We start from the raw sequence: 16062 nt of genomic DNA, 5'->3' as shown, positions 1-16062 counted from the left end.
CGGGTTCCCGGCCCAGGGGCCGGGCGAGCCCCGCGACTTTAAATAGAAGGCGTCAAAAAGTTTCGCCACCGAGCTCTGGGGCCCGGACTCGGCTTCTCCTCTTCCCCGCGCGTCTGCCAACTTTTCCCGGGGCCTCCCGCCCTAGTTCAGGCAGATACCTGCCGAACCCTTGGGGCAACTTAAGATCACTCTCCGCTCCTTGCAAGGGGCGCAGGCTCCGGCTGGCAGCGATTGGAAATGGAAAGGACAGGCGCCCGGCCCCACCTCTTTCCTCTACAGTGGGTTTGGTATGCTTTGTTTCCAGCCAAGCTACTTGATGGAGTGGAGCCTTTATCCCATCAAGTAACTACGCTTACTGAGCACAGGACTTACTAGTCAGGCACTCAACTAAGGGTCTCACTTTCACAACCCGCTGTGGCAGAGGTGCAATTACAATGCTGGTGTTCTAGAGAAAACGGAGGCTCAAAAGAGCTTGGGTAGCTAACTTACTCAAGGTCTTGGGGTTTAGTCAAGGGACCTGGAAGTTTTTTCTGAAATTCAACCCAAAGATCCCTAGACCTTTGGTTAGACCACTTCACTCCATGCTTGAAACTCAATGGCTTCCCCCTAAATCAAGGGCTACCGCCCAACCTCCTCAGTAAAATAAACACTGCACAACAACCCATACCTCTGACTTGCCTGTTCTACAGAAGTCATGAGTTCCCAACATTTATCGAGTTATGCCCCTGTGCCTTTACTTACATAGTTCCTTCTGCTTAAGTTTCTCTCACCTTTATTTACCGGTTACTCATCATTCAAGATCCCTGAAATCCCCAGGTTAAGTTCAGTAACCATCTTCCAGGTTCCTACAATCCTATATTCAAATAATGTTTCTTTCCCTCAGTAGACTTTGTAAGTTTGTTACTTACCTTTGCTCTGTCATAACCATCTCATACAAGCCTAGGAGCTAACAAAGTATGTAGCACATTGTAGGCACTTAATAAATCTTCTGTGAAATAAGAGCAGGACCAGACCTGCTGCGTATGTATAGCAGGTAGAGATAGCTTTACAATACATAAAGATGTTATTCTTTTCATGAGGATGATTTTATGGCTAGAACGGCTAACTCTATTCAGAGAATTGTTAAATATGATGAATATGTTAGGTAGTGTTCACCAGTTACACTAGCTTGTATGCATTCAATAGACCTGTAGGCAAAGAACTGCAGATAGTGCAGATACAGTACAGAAGCATCAGCTAGTGTGCAGAAAAGAAGAGAGCAGTCCAAGGTTCACTAAACCAGGGTGAACAGCAGCAACCTTCATTCTCCTAACATAAGTGAGGGTTTTCCAGTAGTAATCCCAAATGACTGCTCACCTAGGACAAAAAGGAATTCCACAGCAACTAAGGGAATCTGTTAAACAATAATCAAAACTACAGGTATCCACTGTACATTCCTTCCACTTGACGCAAAATTTCTTGGGAACACAAATTAAAGTCACTAAAATTTATTCGCAAATATCCTAGTTCAAACTAATCCAAAATTTAGCATTGCAATGCAGATTGCACATTTTTAACTTTCTGATACTACTCTTGAGTAACATGAAAATATACAGAAATGGGAAGATCAACATAAACAGAAAATAAAAGAATGTATTATTCACATGATTGAATAAGTAATTCATACTGAAAATAATTTAAAAGTCTAAAGAACTCTCATATATTAATAGCCCACTCATCTGATATGCTTGGCTGTCACATGTATATAATCTTAGGTTTAAGCTTACTGATTTTGAACTGGGTATAAGTCTATTAACACTGATCTATTTTTCAGCAAAATAGTTGAAAACCAGCAGCAGTAAAATGAGCTGTGTGTGGGGTGGAGTTGGGGGTCCTTTGAAGGATGAGAAAACGGTGGCAATGAAGGAGTCCACACCTCAGTAAATTTGGTGGATAGGGAGGGGCTTTATTTGGAAATGTCATAGTACTGTAGAGGTAGAAGGCCCTACACACCTACCCATCCCCAAGAGTTGCCCAGAATTACTATAGAATACTATGACTGTTGTTTACTGTTTCTAATGATTACCTGGAGTCATCATTAGAATATTAACTATATTCAAAACATTCTGATAAAGAAGAGTGTTGCACAGTGTATGATACACTTTAAGAAAATTTCCAAGAAAAGGAATATAATATATAAAGCTTAATTGTTAACCATCAGTAATCTAAAAAGATTCACCTACATAGAAAGCTTCATTCCCACTAATGTCAGAGAAATAGGGTGTTAATGTTGTTAGCTGGCTCAATGGACCTGATTCCAAGACACTTTGTATAAGCAAAATAATCAAGCAAAATAACCTCAAAAATAAAGACTTACACACACACACACACACACACAAAACACACACATAAACAATTTCCATATATAAATTTTATTCCATTTGACATAATACAAAACTTTAAACTTAAGAAAGAAAATAAAAATATGCACCTTTTACAAGTCAAAGAAAAGCAAGTCTTAGCATTTGAATTGGTCTGCAAAAAACCCCTCAAATACATTAGAGGTATAAACTGTGCTACAGTAGGTCTAAAATAAGTTGTAGAGTCCTTTTGAAAAAGTTAAAACTGTTTCCAAGATTACTTTTCTTATTTAAATGTACAGTCACTGATCAACTTACAAATATTTACATAACCCAAAACAACCTTAATAAACACTGTAGCTTTTTCAGCAGCCACCACTATTCTTCATGTAGAAAAGAAACACTAAAAAAGATACCTTCACAAACATTAAGCCTTTATTATAATAATAATATGTCTTACCCTAAAACATTTTATAGAGGCTTACTGCCTAAATATTCCGGTTTAGATTACAATCCTATAACTGTACGCAGAAAAAAATCTGATACGATCATTAGGTTGTAATCTCAACTTTGATCTTTAGATTTGTTGCTTCGTGTCACAGGGAAAATAAAAGCACGAAAATGAGAAGTAAAGCTAAAGTGCTTATTGCACTGAGTTACCATAAAGCACAGGAGATGTAATTTTTTCAAAATGCCTATACTGAACTAACTTTTTTAAACAATTAACTAACTGCTGTACAATACAGAGTTAGTATTCAGCTTACTTACAGTGCAAAAGGTATTTTTGTTACAAAAAATTTAAAACAATCTCAAAAGTACATCAAAAGCATGTGAGGTACTAATGAAATGCTAATACAGACACACCCAAAGCCTCTATTCTGGTGAGTCAAGTGAAGACTTAAGGCAGTTGTCCAGTATTTCATGCCTCTGCAGTGATTTCATTGAAATAAGATTCCATTTTACTTCAAGTAACTGAATAACTGACTTGAATCTTCACTTTCCTAGAACAGACAGGCAACAAACTATCTACTATAGATTACACTTCCCAAAATTCCACGAATCTCTTCAGTACTAGCATGTGGTACAATTAATTGAAGTTATATCAAAAACCTTTTATTTGTTCAGATAATTCCCCCAAAAATATTTTATCTGATTGCCTGAAAATTCATGCCATAATATTACTAAACATCAATGTAAACATTTTCAAAAATACATCTTTAAATCAAAGGGTTTTATTAGGAAATGTCATAGTAAAATATGCAATCTTTATATAAGTATGTCCTCTTAAAAAAAACATGAAAACAAGAACAATGAAAAGAATCTATGATGGAGGTAAATAAAATGCATGATGGTGTTACTACTGTTCTTTATTTCTCAGAAGAATTTATTAAGAAATAGAGGCCAGTCATCTTTTCAGGACAGCAGCTCTTAAAGGTAGTATACTGTTCAAATCTTTTTTGTTTTTCAATCTGTGCCATGACTGTGAGAGAAAGGAAAATTATTATATACAGAACAAAGACTGAAAGGGGAGTTAATAAAATGTTAATAGTAGTTCTCTCTAGGTTGTAAAATTTGAGGTGATTTTTTTCTTCTTTGTGTTTTTATCTCCCAAGTTTTTAACACAATTACAAGTATTGTTTCTGTCATCAGAAAATATTATTTAAAAACTCTATATCTGCATGGATGACTTCAATTCATTAATAAAGAAATGGACGTATAGGTGGTACAAAAATATCCAATTGACAATATTAACATTTATTCACAAATTTAAATAATTTCATCTAAAAGAGCAAAGTACAGGTAATTAAAACAAAACCTATGGGTTTGAGAGAGTAAGGGAAGGCCACTTCAGTATCTTATTGACTATTTGGCATCCAGTAAGCTTTTTCAATTAAAAATAGTATTTATGAAGGAGACAGTAAATCTGTAATAAAACACTTTTTATATGCCTCTAGAAAAGACAAGTAGAATTGGTAAGGAAAAAAAAAAAGAACTGAAGGAAGCTCACCCATAAATAAGAACAGCAATGTAAGCAATGCTGTTTTTGAGTTCTCAATTTAATCTGACAGATAAAAATCTTCCCTCTTGAATATTTGTTTTGTCCTGCAGAATTCCATTTATTTAAATTTTTCTATTCTGGCTGACAATTGAGAGAGCCTAATCTGAAGAACAGCTTGCAATATGATATACTTACATTTTTAATTATCATCAAATGAAGTTCATTATAGGTCTTGATAATGAAAAATTATGCCTATAAAATGATCTTCACAGTTTGCTGATCTTTTTCCCCTATGAAGCATTTCTCCTGCATGACTCATAGTATATATTTCTATCAGTCTCCTTCTACACTGTAATGTGGAATTCCTTGAAGACAGAAACCCACCTAGCAAAATTACTTCTGAATAAGTTCATAATGTGGATTAAAGAGCTAAGAAATAAACAACAGTATATATGGACATGTATGTATATATATTTCTATATATGACTGACATCAGCTTCCTTTTAATGCTACAATAAGTCCCCCAATATTTTAGGAGGAAAGAAGTCCATCAGGCTTTAGTCACTCATTTTGAGAGTTTAGAAAGTCATTATGGAAATGCTTATTTCCATGAACAGGAAAGCCACATGAATGAAACAGAGCCAGATCTCTCTAAAAGGAAAGTATACCTAAACTCAAGTAATAAATTTCCTGTTGTGCCACATTAATGGCTTCACAACACAAAAACCAGAGCTATTCTGTCCTATTACATATGTATTTCATTTTCAAAGTACACTAGTGCTCTAATGTTTTTAAGGTTTAATCTGATGCACTGTTTTACCTTTAAAAATTGATCCTTTATCATGTCAAACTTCTGCTTTTCATGTACAGCTCTGGCTGTATTTGTTCCATCAAAAGGTTCTGCAATGTTAAATGCACATACAAACAAAAAATTACTAAAATGGGAGCTTCAATTTTTTAATTTAGCCAAATATTAGATTTATGCATATTGAAGATCGTTTATATAACTATGGACTGTCTAATAAGGCAGAAAGAATGCAAGTGAGAGGAGAACTAAAAAAATAAGTCATAAACCTAAGTGTGTTAAATCTGAATCATAAAAGTGGATAAGATTTCTAAAGAATTGCAGAGGGTCAAAACCTACCCTTTAGGGAATAAAAATAAGTTAAAGAATTAAAGGTTTCAAAAAGAATAAAGCACTATATCCAAGAGAAGTGATCAATGTCAAATATCACAGAAAAGTAATTTTAAATTTAATTTTAATTTAAAAAACCACTGATTTGTCAAGCAGGAGAAAGGTCAATACCTTTGAAAGTAGAGGCTTAAGACTGGTGAGGATAGAAGACAGTGCAGAGAGTTATGGTGTGAATAGATGGTTTAGGAAAAGATTCAGTGAGAACAGTAACTTGTATGACAAATTTGGCAGTGAAAGAAGAGAGAAAAACGGGATAGCTAAGTAGAGAGGACAGGAAGAGTTTTAGAGAACAGCATCTTCAACCTGACCCAACTCACCCTTCACCCACAAGATAAGAGGTAAGAGTCCACATAGAGAAGACAAGGAAACTGAAGATGACAGTGAGAAAAGGAGGCAAACTAAAGGCAATAGGAATAAGAGATGGATAGCTGAAATAATACCATAGGAGGTAAAAATTACTTGAGTTGAAGAATTTTGGCACTGAAAAAGAGAACAAGAAGTACTTAGGGAAGTCAGTAGGATCAAGTCAAAAGAATGTTTCAAGGCTAAGAAGAACTATGTGTTATGTGTGCCTTAAAGCTGAGAATGAAGTTACTATAGTAAAGAGGAAAGTTACCTGGGAGGAGTGTGAAATCTGACAGAGCAGTTAACTAGATTTGTCATTCAACCTAAGCAGGCCCATAATTTTAAAAACTCCTTTTGTTTATTTTTTATTGCTTAGAAGGGCTATTTTAAAAAGGAGTTTATTGTCACAGCACTGTTTTTTCAATAGAATGCCATATGTCAAGTTATCAGATCACATCTAGCACAGCACTTTATAACACTGTTTAATATTCAAAAGAACACAAGTAACTAAAATAATACAATATATACCACTGTGCAATTTAGTGCCCAAACACCAAAGCAGATTCACTACATATTCATAAATTCGTAAGATGTGGTATATAATCCAATGTTAAAATATTCTAAATTTGATGTTTTCCTACAAATGCTGAATCTTAACCCTTTATTTTTTACCTCAAAATTTAAAAAAGTCATCAACTTGGCACCTGTGAGAACAATTTTGCCTTTTGAAGTCAGTTTCTCACTGACTCAAAGAAATATTCAACTACATGTAAATTAATTTTAGATAACAATACTTCAGAGCATTTAATTTTTAAAGTAAAATCAATTTCTATTCATAAAAATCTAGCTTGTGTTAGGAATCAATATTTTAAGTAAAAGTATTGGTTTTATTTCAATCCGAGAATCATCACATGAAGATATTTTCTTCCACCTGTAAGTCATGAAATTAAGTTTCCATCAGCTACAAGCAGGAGAGATGCATAAAGACTGCTCAAATCTTATCAACTGGAAACACTAAACACCTAAATTCATGTTTGTTATTTCCTACAAATAGAGAATTTAAAATTATTTTGGAGGTGGGCAAAGGGTGGGGGGAGGATGGTGGAAACACCTATAATAGTGTAAACAATAAAGTTAAAAAATTGAATTAAAATCTTATAGCTAAAAGACTCGTAAACCATTTCAGAACATAAACTTATTACTTTATAACAATATAAAATGAAATTATTCAAGTAATTCTCTTAGAACCATGATGATAACTGAATGATAGTCATTGTGGGAAAGCTACCTTCTACACAGATGTATTTATTTCTCCATTCAATACCATCAGGTCTAGGAATGGCTTTGGCTTCACGAACTGAAATCATCTGACTGTTCCAGCTATAAGAAGAAAAACATTAATCATGTTAACTATTTTAATTTCCCCTTTATTATTTTTATTGTATCAGTAGTAAGGCCTAGTCTGATTTTCTCAAAGAATAATGAAACTTGCCTCAACCCTCAAGCAACAAAATCCCTATTTTCCCTTCTCTACTTTTTTCCCCAAAGCACTTATAGTCTAACAATTTTTTAGATGATTGTTCTTTATGATGTGTCTTCAATATGCTAAATTATTTCTGTATTTTTCCACTGTTCAACTAGTTGTTTAGTATAAAGTAGGCACTCAATACTTGTTTATTGAATAAATATAAAAAATAAGAATGTGTAAGCAAAAAATATAAAAACTATATTCATTGTTAATACCCCATTAAGAATTTTTTATTTAAGAAGAGGTAATTTTCTTGTGTTGTTTTCTGATATTATTAAGTAATTTTTGTTCAGGTACATACCTATTTGTATGATTTGGGTAAAAAATTTCTGATATTTTCCAATAGAAGCAAGTAATGCTGGTTTAAGAAAACAAAATTAATACTCTATGAAAACAATACACCATGAAAACATGTATTATTATATATAGATGTAGCAATTAATAGTGAAGTTTTATTGAAGTAAAATAATTTTTATCTGTATGTCTGAAGGCAAACTTTCTAGTCTTTAGTACGTACTAACATTACATTGTTTTTTAAAAGATTTCCTTACAATTATAATAGTTTTGTACAAGTACTATTTTCTTTCTTCAAGGATCATTCTGACATGTATGACTACTCAACCTGTATACGAGAAAAATTAGTTTGAAGATTAACTGATGTCATTTTTTTTCAGCCCTACTTAGCTTCCCCTGCCATTTCAATAAGAAAAGCAAGACCCCATGGGACTTTCCAAGGCTAACACTTGCCCTACTCTTTCTGTATTTCTTAGAGAAGCCATAAGAATATAATTGTGGGTCTAGTATGGCATTTGTTTCTGGAAAACTGGTTAGATTCTATGTTAAATATTCAAGAAAAAAGAAAATATTGCATCTTGTTAAGTTTGATCATGGAAAAGAATCCCCAAAGTATGGTTTTCTACATTTTCTTATCAAGAGTAGAGTTTCGAGCCCTGACCAGCTGGCTCAGTTGGTTGAAGTGTTGTCCTGTACACCAAAAGGCTGTGGGTTCGACTCCCCAGTCCAGGTGCATATGGAAGGCAACTGATCTATGTTTCTTTCTCATATCGATGTTCTCCTCCCCTCCCTTCTCTTCCTCTCTTCTCTCTAAAATCAGTATACATATCTTTGGGTGAGGATTAAAAAAATAAAAAGAGTACAGTTTATAAATACAGGGTGTGACAAAAGTAGGTTTACAGTTGTTTGTATGGGAAATAATGCAATAATTAATAAATAGTAATACAAGAATAAACTCTGTTTCGCATACTCACAACTATAAACCTACTTTTGTCCCACTCTGTACTTTTCATAGATAGCTTTATGTTACTTAAAATTATATATCTCAGGATTTATGCTTTTAAAAAATAAGTGGCTTGTCAAAGAAAATATAGTTAGCATTGGTTATAGGAAGATGTTTTAGATCCTTCATGTATAGCACTATGCATTCAAAACAGAAAAGAAGTACCGTAGTCCCTCTCTATAACACAGTTCACTTATCGCAGCCTTACTGTATAGCGGGATTCTTAAAAATATTATATTTAATTATTTATCACGGATTTTTTGCTCTATCACAGGATTTTGAGGTACTGGTTCGGCTCAGTGGATTGAGCGTCGGCCTGCGAGCTAAGTGTCGCTGGTTCGATCTTCCAGTCAGGGCACATCAGAGAAGGAAAACTCTGATTCCAAAAACCTCCGCTGCCTTGCGGCATACCTCTTCAGGGGAAAGGCTAAGGGAGTAAACCCCGACAGAAAATCCGGAGCCGGAGTCCCTAAGGCGGTTTGACGTTGTGGTCAACACCGGCAACTCCTGCGGCGCACCTGAAGCCAAGCTGTATTGACTCCGTCTTTCCCTTGGATCCCTCAGCTGCGAAGAGAGGGGGGGTCTGCTGCATGGGCAACAGCAGACCCTCCATATCACCCTGCCCAGGCTCTGTAGCTTCAGCTTCACTGGAGAGGACACTCCAGCGTCATCGCAAGATGTCGATTCCACACGGGAGGAGACAGATACCGTGTCACTCCCGAGTCGGACTGCACAGCCATTCTCGGCGGTGCAGATAGACTCTTAAGAAGCTACACCATCGTCTCTCGAGGCTCTGTAGCTTCAGCTTCACTGGAGAGGACACTCCAGCGTCATCGCAAGATGTCGATTCAACACGGGAGGAGACAGATACCGTGTCACTCCCGAGTCGGACTGCACAGCCATTCTCGGCGGTGCAGATACTTTTTTTTTTTTTTTTTTTTTCCAGATTTAATGTGTTTTATTGATTAAAATATTACATTTGTGCCCCTTTCCCTTCCCTCTGCTCCCCTCCACCCGGTGGCCCCCTCCCTCCAGTTGTCCCCCCCTTTTAGATTATGTCCATTAGTTGTGCTTACAGTTCCTCCCAACCTCTCTCCGTCTATTCCATTCCCTCCTACCATGATCCCCAATTCCTATATCATCTCCCTCCCTCTCCCCACTCCCCCTCCCTGTTGGCCTCCCCCCACTATGTTTCCCTTACCCACAGTTCCTTTTCCACTCTCGTTGCCTGTTTCGTTTGCCTTTGTTTCATCTCCCTAGCTTCTGTTTTTTAAACCAGTCCCTTTAACTTCTCATATAACAGTGGTTTGGATCTAATGAACTCTTTCAGTTTTATTTTGTCCTGGAAACACTTTCTCTGTCCTTCTATTCTGAATGACAATTTCGCTGGATAGAGTATTCGTGGTTGTAGGTTTTGGATTTTCATTACTTTGAATATTTCTTGCCAGTCCCTTCTTGTCTGTAGGGTTTCCCTTGAGAAGTCAGCTGATAGTCTAATTGGGACCCCTTTGTACATAATTCTTTTCTTCTCTCTTGCTGCTTTTAAGATTCTCTCTTTATCTTTAATTTTTGACATTTTGATTATAATGTGTCTTGGAGTGGTTCTCCCTGGGTCCAGTCTCTTGGGAACTCTCCTTGCTTCCTGGATCTGCAAGTCTATTCCCTTCCCCAAGTCTGGGAAGTTCTCCTTTATTATATTTTCACTCAATTTTTCAAGTTCTAGTTCATCTTCCTCATTCTCTGGCAAACCAATGATTCTTATGTTGGGCCTTTTATAGCTGTCCCAGAGGTTTCTGATCCTCTCATTGTTGCTTGCCATTTCCTCTCGCTGCATTGGTTGACTGCTTGTTCCTTCTCCATATTCCAGTTTGTTGAAATGGACTCTGGATTCCTCACCATCTGTCTCGTATGTGGTTTTGTTCCTTTCGTTATGAAAGTTTTTCGCTTCTTTCATATCTTTTTCCTGCTCTTTTGTGAATTCTGTAAGCCACCTGATAACAATGGCCCAGAACTGAGCCTCTGACAGGTTTCTTATCTGTTCATCTGTCAGGTTCTCTATCTGCTGCCTGGTGAGTTGTGTTACCGGGATCTCTATAGTTGCCTGCCTCATTTTGACAGATGCGTTTTGTTTTCCTGGGCCGGCTGTCGGGGGCAGGGGGCAGTGCCTTCGTACGCGTCACAAATCAGCGACCGCCGGCGCCTGCCTGTCCGCGACCTATTTCGCCGCCCTGTGGTGCTTTCTGTGGGGGCGGGGGTCCAAGATGGATTCACACAGTTATTCAGCTAGGAGACCGGGATCCGTCCTCCCGCCCCCCTGGGCCTCACTGTTCAAGGCGATGCTGCGGCTGCTCCCCAGCGCCCGGAGTCGCGCAAGCCAGGGGCTTGATTGGAGTCGGGCACGCCAGGGGCTTGATTGCCTCCAGGATTTTTCGCCGCCCCGCGCCGCTCCGCGAACAGCTTTGCCTTCTTTAACTCTTACCTGCCCAAATGGCACCGCTGGTTTATGACTTCATATGTTGGGCTTCCGTGTAGCTTTATTTTCTGGAATTTCTAGTTATCCTTTGTTTTAAAGTAGTTGTATTCCACTATAGTTGTAGAGGGAGACCTAGCGTGTCCGTCTAAGCCTCCATCTTGGCCGGAAGTCGCAGATAGACTCTTAAGAAGCTACACCATCGTCTCTCGAGACGGACGGCTGCCGACAACGATACGTATGTTGTTAAAGTAATGGAGGTTTAAGAGTGTAGAATATGTTTAAGAACATAAGTAGTGTTTATAAAAGTGTGGAAAAGGTTAATAAGGGACTGGGAATGGTTTATAAGTGTGCAGGAAGGGTTTATAAAGCCTTAAAATATATATAAATTCTAAAATAAATGTACGGTTCCTACTTCGTGGATTCTCACCTATCGCGGAGGGGGGGTGATCTAGAACGTAATACCCATGAGGGAATACTGTATTCTGTCCGTGATCAATTATTAAAATCCCTCCTTTGTATATTTTCTCAACTTTCCTACCCCCGCTCTTGCTTCACTGAACTTACTTGGCTGAAACACAACCATAATTAAATCTTGTCCACTCCAATCCCTTCCCATGCAGCTAAACATGCCTAAAGAAAAAGATGCAACGCTGCTGACCTTTAAATTCACGATGTCTTAGCTCAAAGGACTCTCTAAATGCTACTACATACCAATCATACTTTATTTCCAGTTTCTTTATTCTCCTACACGACAATTCATATCTTGTCCTCAGTTCTCAAATATCCTCCCTCATAACCATTCCCAGCTGATGTTCATGCTTCATCTCAGTAAAAAAACCTAAAGCAATCAAGACAATTTCCCCTAGCCCCCACCACATAGATGCATCTGTGTCCATATACATATTCTGCTTTTTCTCATTATTATCTGTGATCCTATTCAACTTGTGTTCTCGATTCCAACCCTTTTTAAAAACTTTTATTTCTCACCTGAAGATAAGTTTTACTGATTTTAGAGAGAGGATGGGGGAAGGGAGAGAGGGGGAGCAGAAGGGAAGAGAGGGAGAGAGAGGGGCGGAGAGAAAGAGAAAACATCAATGTGAGAGAGAGATGTTAACTGGTTGTCTCCCGCTATTTGCCCTGACCGGGATCAAACCTGCAACCTAGGTATGTGTCCTAACTAGGAATCAAATCCGCAGCCTTTTGGTGTACAGGAGGACACTACAACTAACTAAGCCACCCAACCAGGGCAATTCCAACTCTTCTTGACTCAAACAAGTATGTACACTGTTTTAATAATTTACTGTGTCTTCTTCTGGTATCATCAATTTTGCCATCAAGATGGACTGCTTATTATTTGTAAAAACAAAACCAAAAACTCAACCCCACTTAATTGTTCAATTTCTATTCCACTTTTGTGCTCCCCTTTAGAAGTATGTAAATTCCTCTAGAGTTTGTATACACTAAATTATCAGTATCTAATTCTCCTGTTCTCCCTTCAGCCCACACCAATGATGCTTTTTATCCCCATTATTTTACAGAAACTGCTCTTGCCAAAGGCCCAGTGAGTGGTCTCCATATGAACCAATGTACTAATGATCAGCTTTTATTTCTCATTTTGTACTTGATCTATCAAAAAATGTGACACAGATAATCACTCCCTTCTTGAAACTTTTTTTTCTTGGATTTCAAGACACTACATTCTATTGGCTTACCTTCTACCTCAATGATTCTTCCTTTTTATATTATATATTAGTTCCTTCTCATCCCTAACCTCATTTGTACTTCATCTCTGTATTATGAAATTTTTCAAAGAAAAACTGAAAAGCATAAAGTTCAAAAACAGTTCAACAGTTGTTAACATTTTGCCACATTTACTTGTTTGGGTATATATATGTTTCAAATTGAACCATCTATTAAGCTGTAGATAACACAAAACTTCATGTCTTTATCCTTCGGCGTTTATTTCTTAAGAATAAGACCATTCTCCTTTATAATACCAACAGCATCTAGAAATTAACAGTAACTCAAATACCTCTTCATACTACAATGTAAGCTCCATAAAGGATTCATGCCTGTTTTGAGTTATTATCTCTCTCTCTTCATGCCTGTTTTGTTAACTGCTATAATATATCCCCAATAAATAAAAAATAGTTTGGTATACAGTAGGCACTCAATGATTTACTGATTAAATAGTGAAAGAAAAAAAGGAGAACAAAAAGGGGATCAAAAACTTGGGTCTTTGTAATACTCCTTATTAAAAAATGCATGTGTTGCTCTGACCGGTGTGGCTTACTTAGTTGGGCATCATCCTGCAAAGCAAAAGGTTGTCAGTTCGATTTAGATTGAGGGTTCAGTCCCCAAATGAGGCAGGTACAAGAGGTGACCAATTGATGTTTCTCTCTCACATCAATGTTTCCTTCCCTCCCTTCTCCTCTCTAAAAAAATAAGTAAAAGTTAAAAAAAAAGAAAGAAATTCTAAAAAATTGCAGGTGTTTAAGTATGTAAGTATGTATTTTTAATTCAACAGATAGACTAGCAATAATGACACGTGATTAGGCATCCAGGAAACAAAAAGAATTATAAAACAGGTACCTTTTAGGGTTCATAGTCTTTCCACTATCTATGAGTCTGTAATATTTAGAACTTAAATTTTTCTTTTGTTTGGCTAAAATACAAAATTATTATGTTCTAACTGCATTTTTTTCAAGATTCCCTGAGTTACCTGAGTCTTCCTCCTCTTCCCCCCATTTTGTCAGTTCCCTGTTCCCAGGTACAGTTTTAGTTTTAGAAGCCTGGATTAGGAGAAAGTTGTGAGTGAAGTAGGTAAGAAATTCTTAGTAATTTTTAAATGGCCATATAAAATTTCTGTAACATTTATACAGCATATGCAAGTATCACTTAAAAGGTACTTAATTATGTCTTCAAGTATAGAGAATTATTAATTGAATATTTCAAAGTTAGAAGAAATCCTTACAAACATTTCTAACAGCTGTCAGAATTCTGCACAGCATTTAGTTCATTACCATGACTACATCTTGGTTGTGTTCCCTACAGTCAAATTTCTGGAAATATCTGGTATGAAACAATGCATTTGACAAAGGAACTTCAAGATGAAAGAGTAGAAGATGGCTCCTAAATCATGTATCAGAGAGATAATAAATGCAAACAAAAGTTCAAAACCTTTTTCAAACACCAGCATCCTAGGCCAGTATCATTTGGCACAGCAAACTAGTTTCTGCTAATGCTAAAACAAACACACAAACCTGAACACCTACCATCTTGTTTCAGTCCAACAGGCAGTGATTTTCAAGGTATTTGTACGCAGGTGCTCTAATCCTAAACTATACATGGAAAAATTATAACTTTCTCCTACGGCTCCTTTTCTCTCTACACAAATTTCTCCCAATCCCTAATTTATATAACACAATAGAGGATGTCAATATGGCCTATCAATTTAAATGGTAGTTTTGTAGTGAGACCTGAACTTGAATTTCAATTTTCTCACTATATGCTGTATTGCCATGGGCAAGCTTCAAGTACACAAATTCCCTAAGCTTGACAGGGTGTTATTTTGAAGTTTAAATGACATAACATATGGAAATCATTCAGCCTACTCTAAGGACACTAGGTAAAGAAACACCCATTGAACATCAGCTATTGTTATTGCAATATCTGAACAAATTACTTTTACAGTTTCTCATGTCCCATGTTTGATACAGTCCTAAATCTTTCATCATCTTTATACAAATGAAGTCTCCTTCCTTTTTATCTTTGTTGCCTGATCTTATATTTAGATCATTTTTAACCTGGACTACTACAACTTCATTCTTACTCAACTACTCTCCTCTAGCACTTTTCCTACTCCTTTGCTTAATCTAATTCAGTAACTTTTAGTCATCTTAAGAATCATTGAATCATGTCCATAATCTGACCTGCTGCTTTAAAATTATTTATTTATAACAAGCATTTGTCAAGTCCCTACTATCTGACACTGGGCTAACTAGGTACTGGAGATGCAACTGTAAACTAAACAGGTTCAAAGTCTGATATAAGCTTTGAGAAATTTGAATGATATTTCATCTTTCATGCCCTATGTTTCAAATAAGCTTATATAAGTCAGTTTTCTTTAGTGCTACTGCATCATAGCAGATAAGACAGTATCAACGTTGCAGTCAAGTATCATAGTTAAGAGTGAATTTTTCAGGCAAAACTATCTGGAGTACTCCCTCCCCTTATAAGCTATGTGATCTTACAGCAAGTTTCTTAATCTCTCTATATGCCTCACTGGTAAAACAGGTGTAACCATTTTATATGGTTATTATGTAAACTGAATGAGGTAATACACACATATAATCTGGTTAGAACAGTTTTTCCCACCTAGTACTATTACTATTATTATCTCCTCTCCAAACCTCTTCAAAGTAGGACCCTGTGGTCACTGTACCATCCTCCTCTAGATTTGGATAATTCCTAAATCCTTTCTCCTTCCTCCTTCAAGCTTCTTTAAATTGATCACAAGAGCTGTCCACTCTATGAACTAAGAATTCCCATAAGAGCTTTCAGTTATGCCTAGTCTGAATATATACTTTAATCTTTCATATTTACACATCACCTTCTAAAAAAGAAAAAGTATTCTTTGATTTATATATATACAACTATTTAATTTAGATATCAGATATTAAGTAAATCTTTTTCCAAGTGTGTCTTGGCTGTATTTTTTACTACAAATTTGAAGTGCCTAAAAATAGATTTTCCAACCTATATGGTATCTACATAGCACTGACATATTTGGGATCACTATTAAAATCAACTAAAACTGGACTTACTAAACTATACTTTTTTATTTACTAGGAATATGATATCTATTAGTTTCTTATAATCTTTAG

The 16062-nt window shown here is 36.5% G+C and overlaps 1 protein-coding gene across 2 annotated transcripts in view; it reads right to left on the bottom strand.

Moving 5' to 3' along the window:
• Positions 1 to 2395: 2395 nt before the first annotated feature.
• The window catches only part of TENT2 (terminal nucleotidyltransferase 2), a 61155-nt gene continuing 47488 nt past the window's right edge, over positions 2396 to 16062 (bottom strand). For both annotated transcript variants that reach the window (XM_090276418.1, XM_090276417.1), the window contains 3 exons: positions 7167 to 7258; positions 5159 to 5238; positions 2396 to 3819 (listed from right to left, as the gene is read on the bottom strand). In XM_090276418.1, the coding sequence (XP_090132544.1) occupies positions 3745 to 3819; positions 5159 to 5238; positions 7167 to 7258 (247 nt within the window). In that variant the 3' untranslated portion in view covers positions 2396 to 3744. The remainder of the gene's footprint in view (positions 3820 to 5158; positions 5239 to 7166; positions 7259 to 16062) is intronic.

The sequence above is a fragment of the Furipterus horrens genome, unplaced genomic scaffold, assembly GCF_987537825.1.
Source record: "Furipterus horrens unplaced genomic scaffold, mFurHor1.1.pri manual_scaffold_5, whole genome shotgun sequence".
Lineage (NCBI taxonomy): Eukaryota > Metazoa > Chordata > Mammalia > Chiroptera > Furipteridae > Furipterus > Furipterus horrens.
This window is presented reverse-complemented; position numbering and strand designations above follow the sequence as displayed.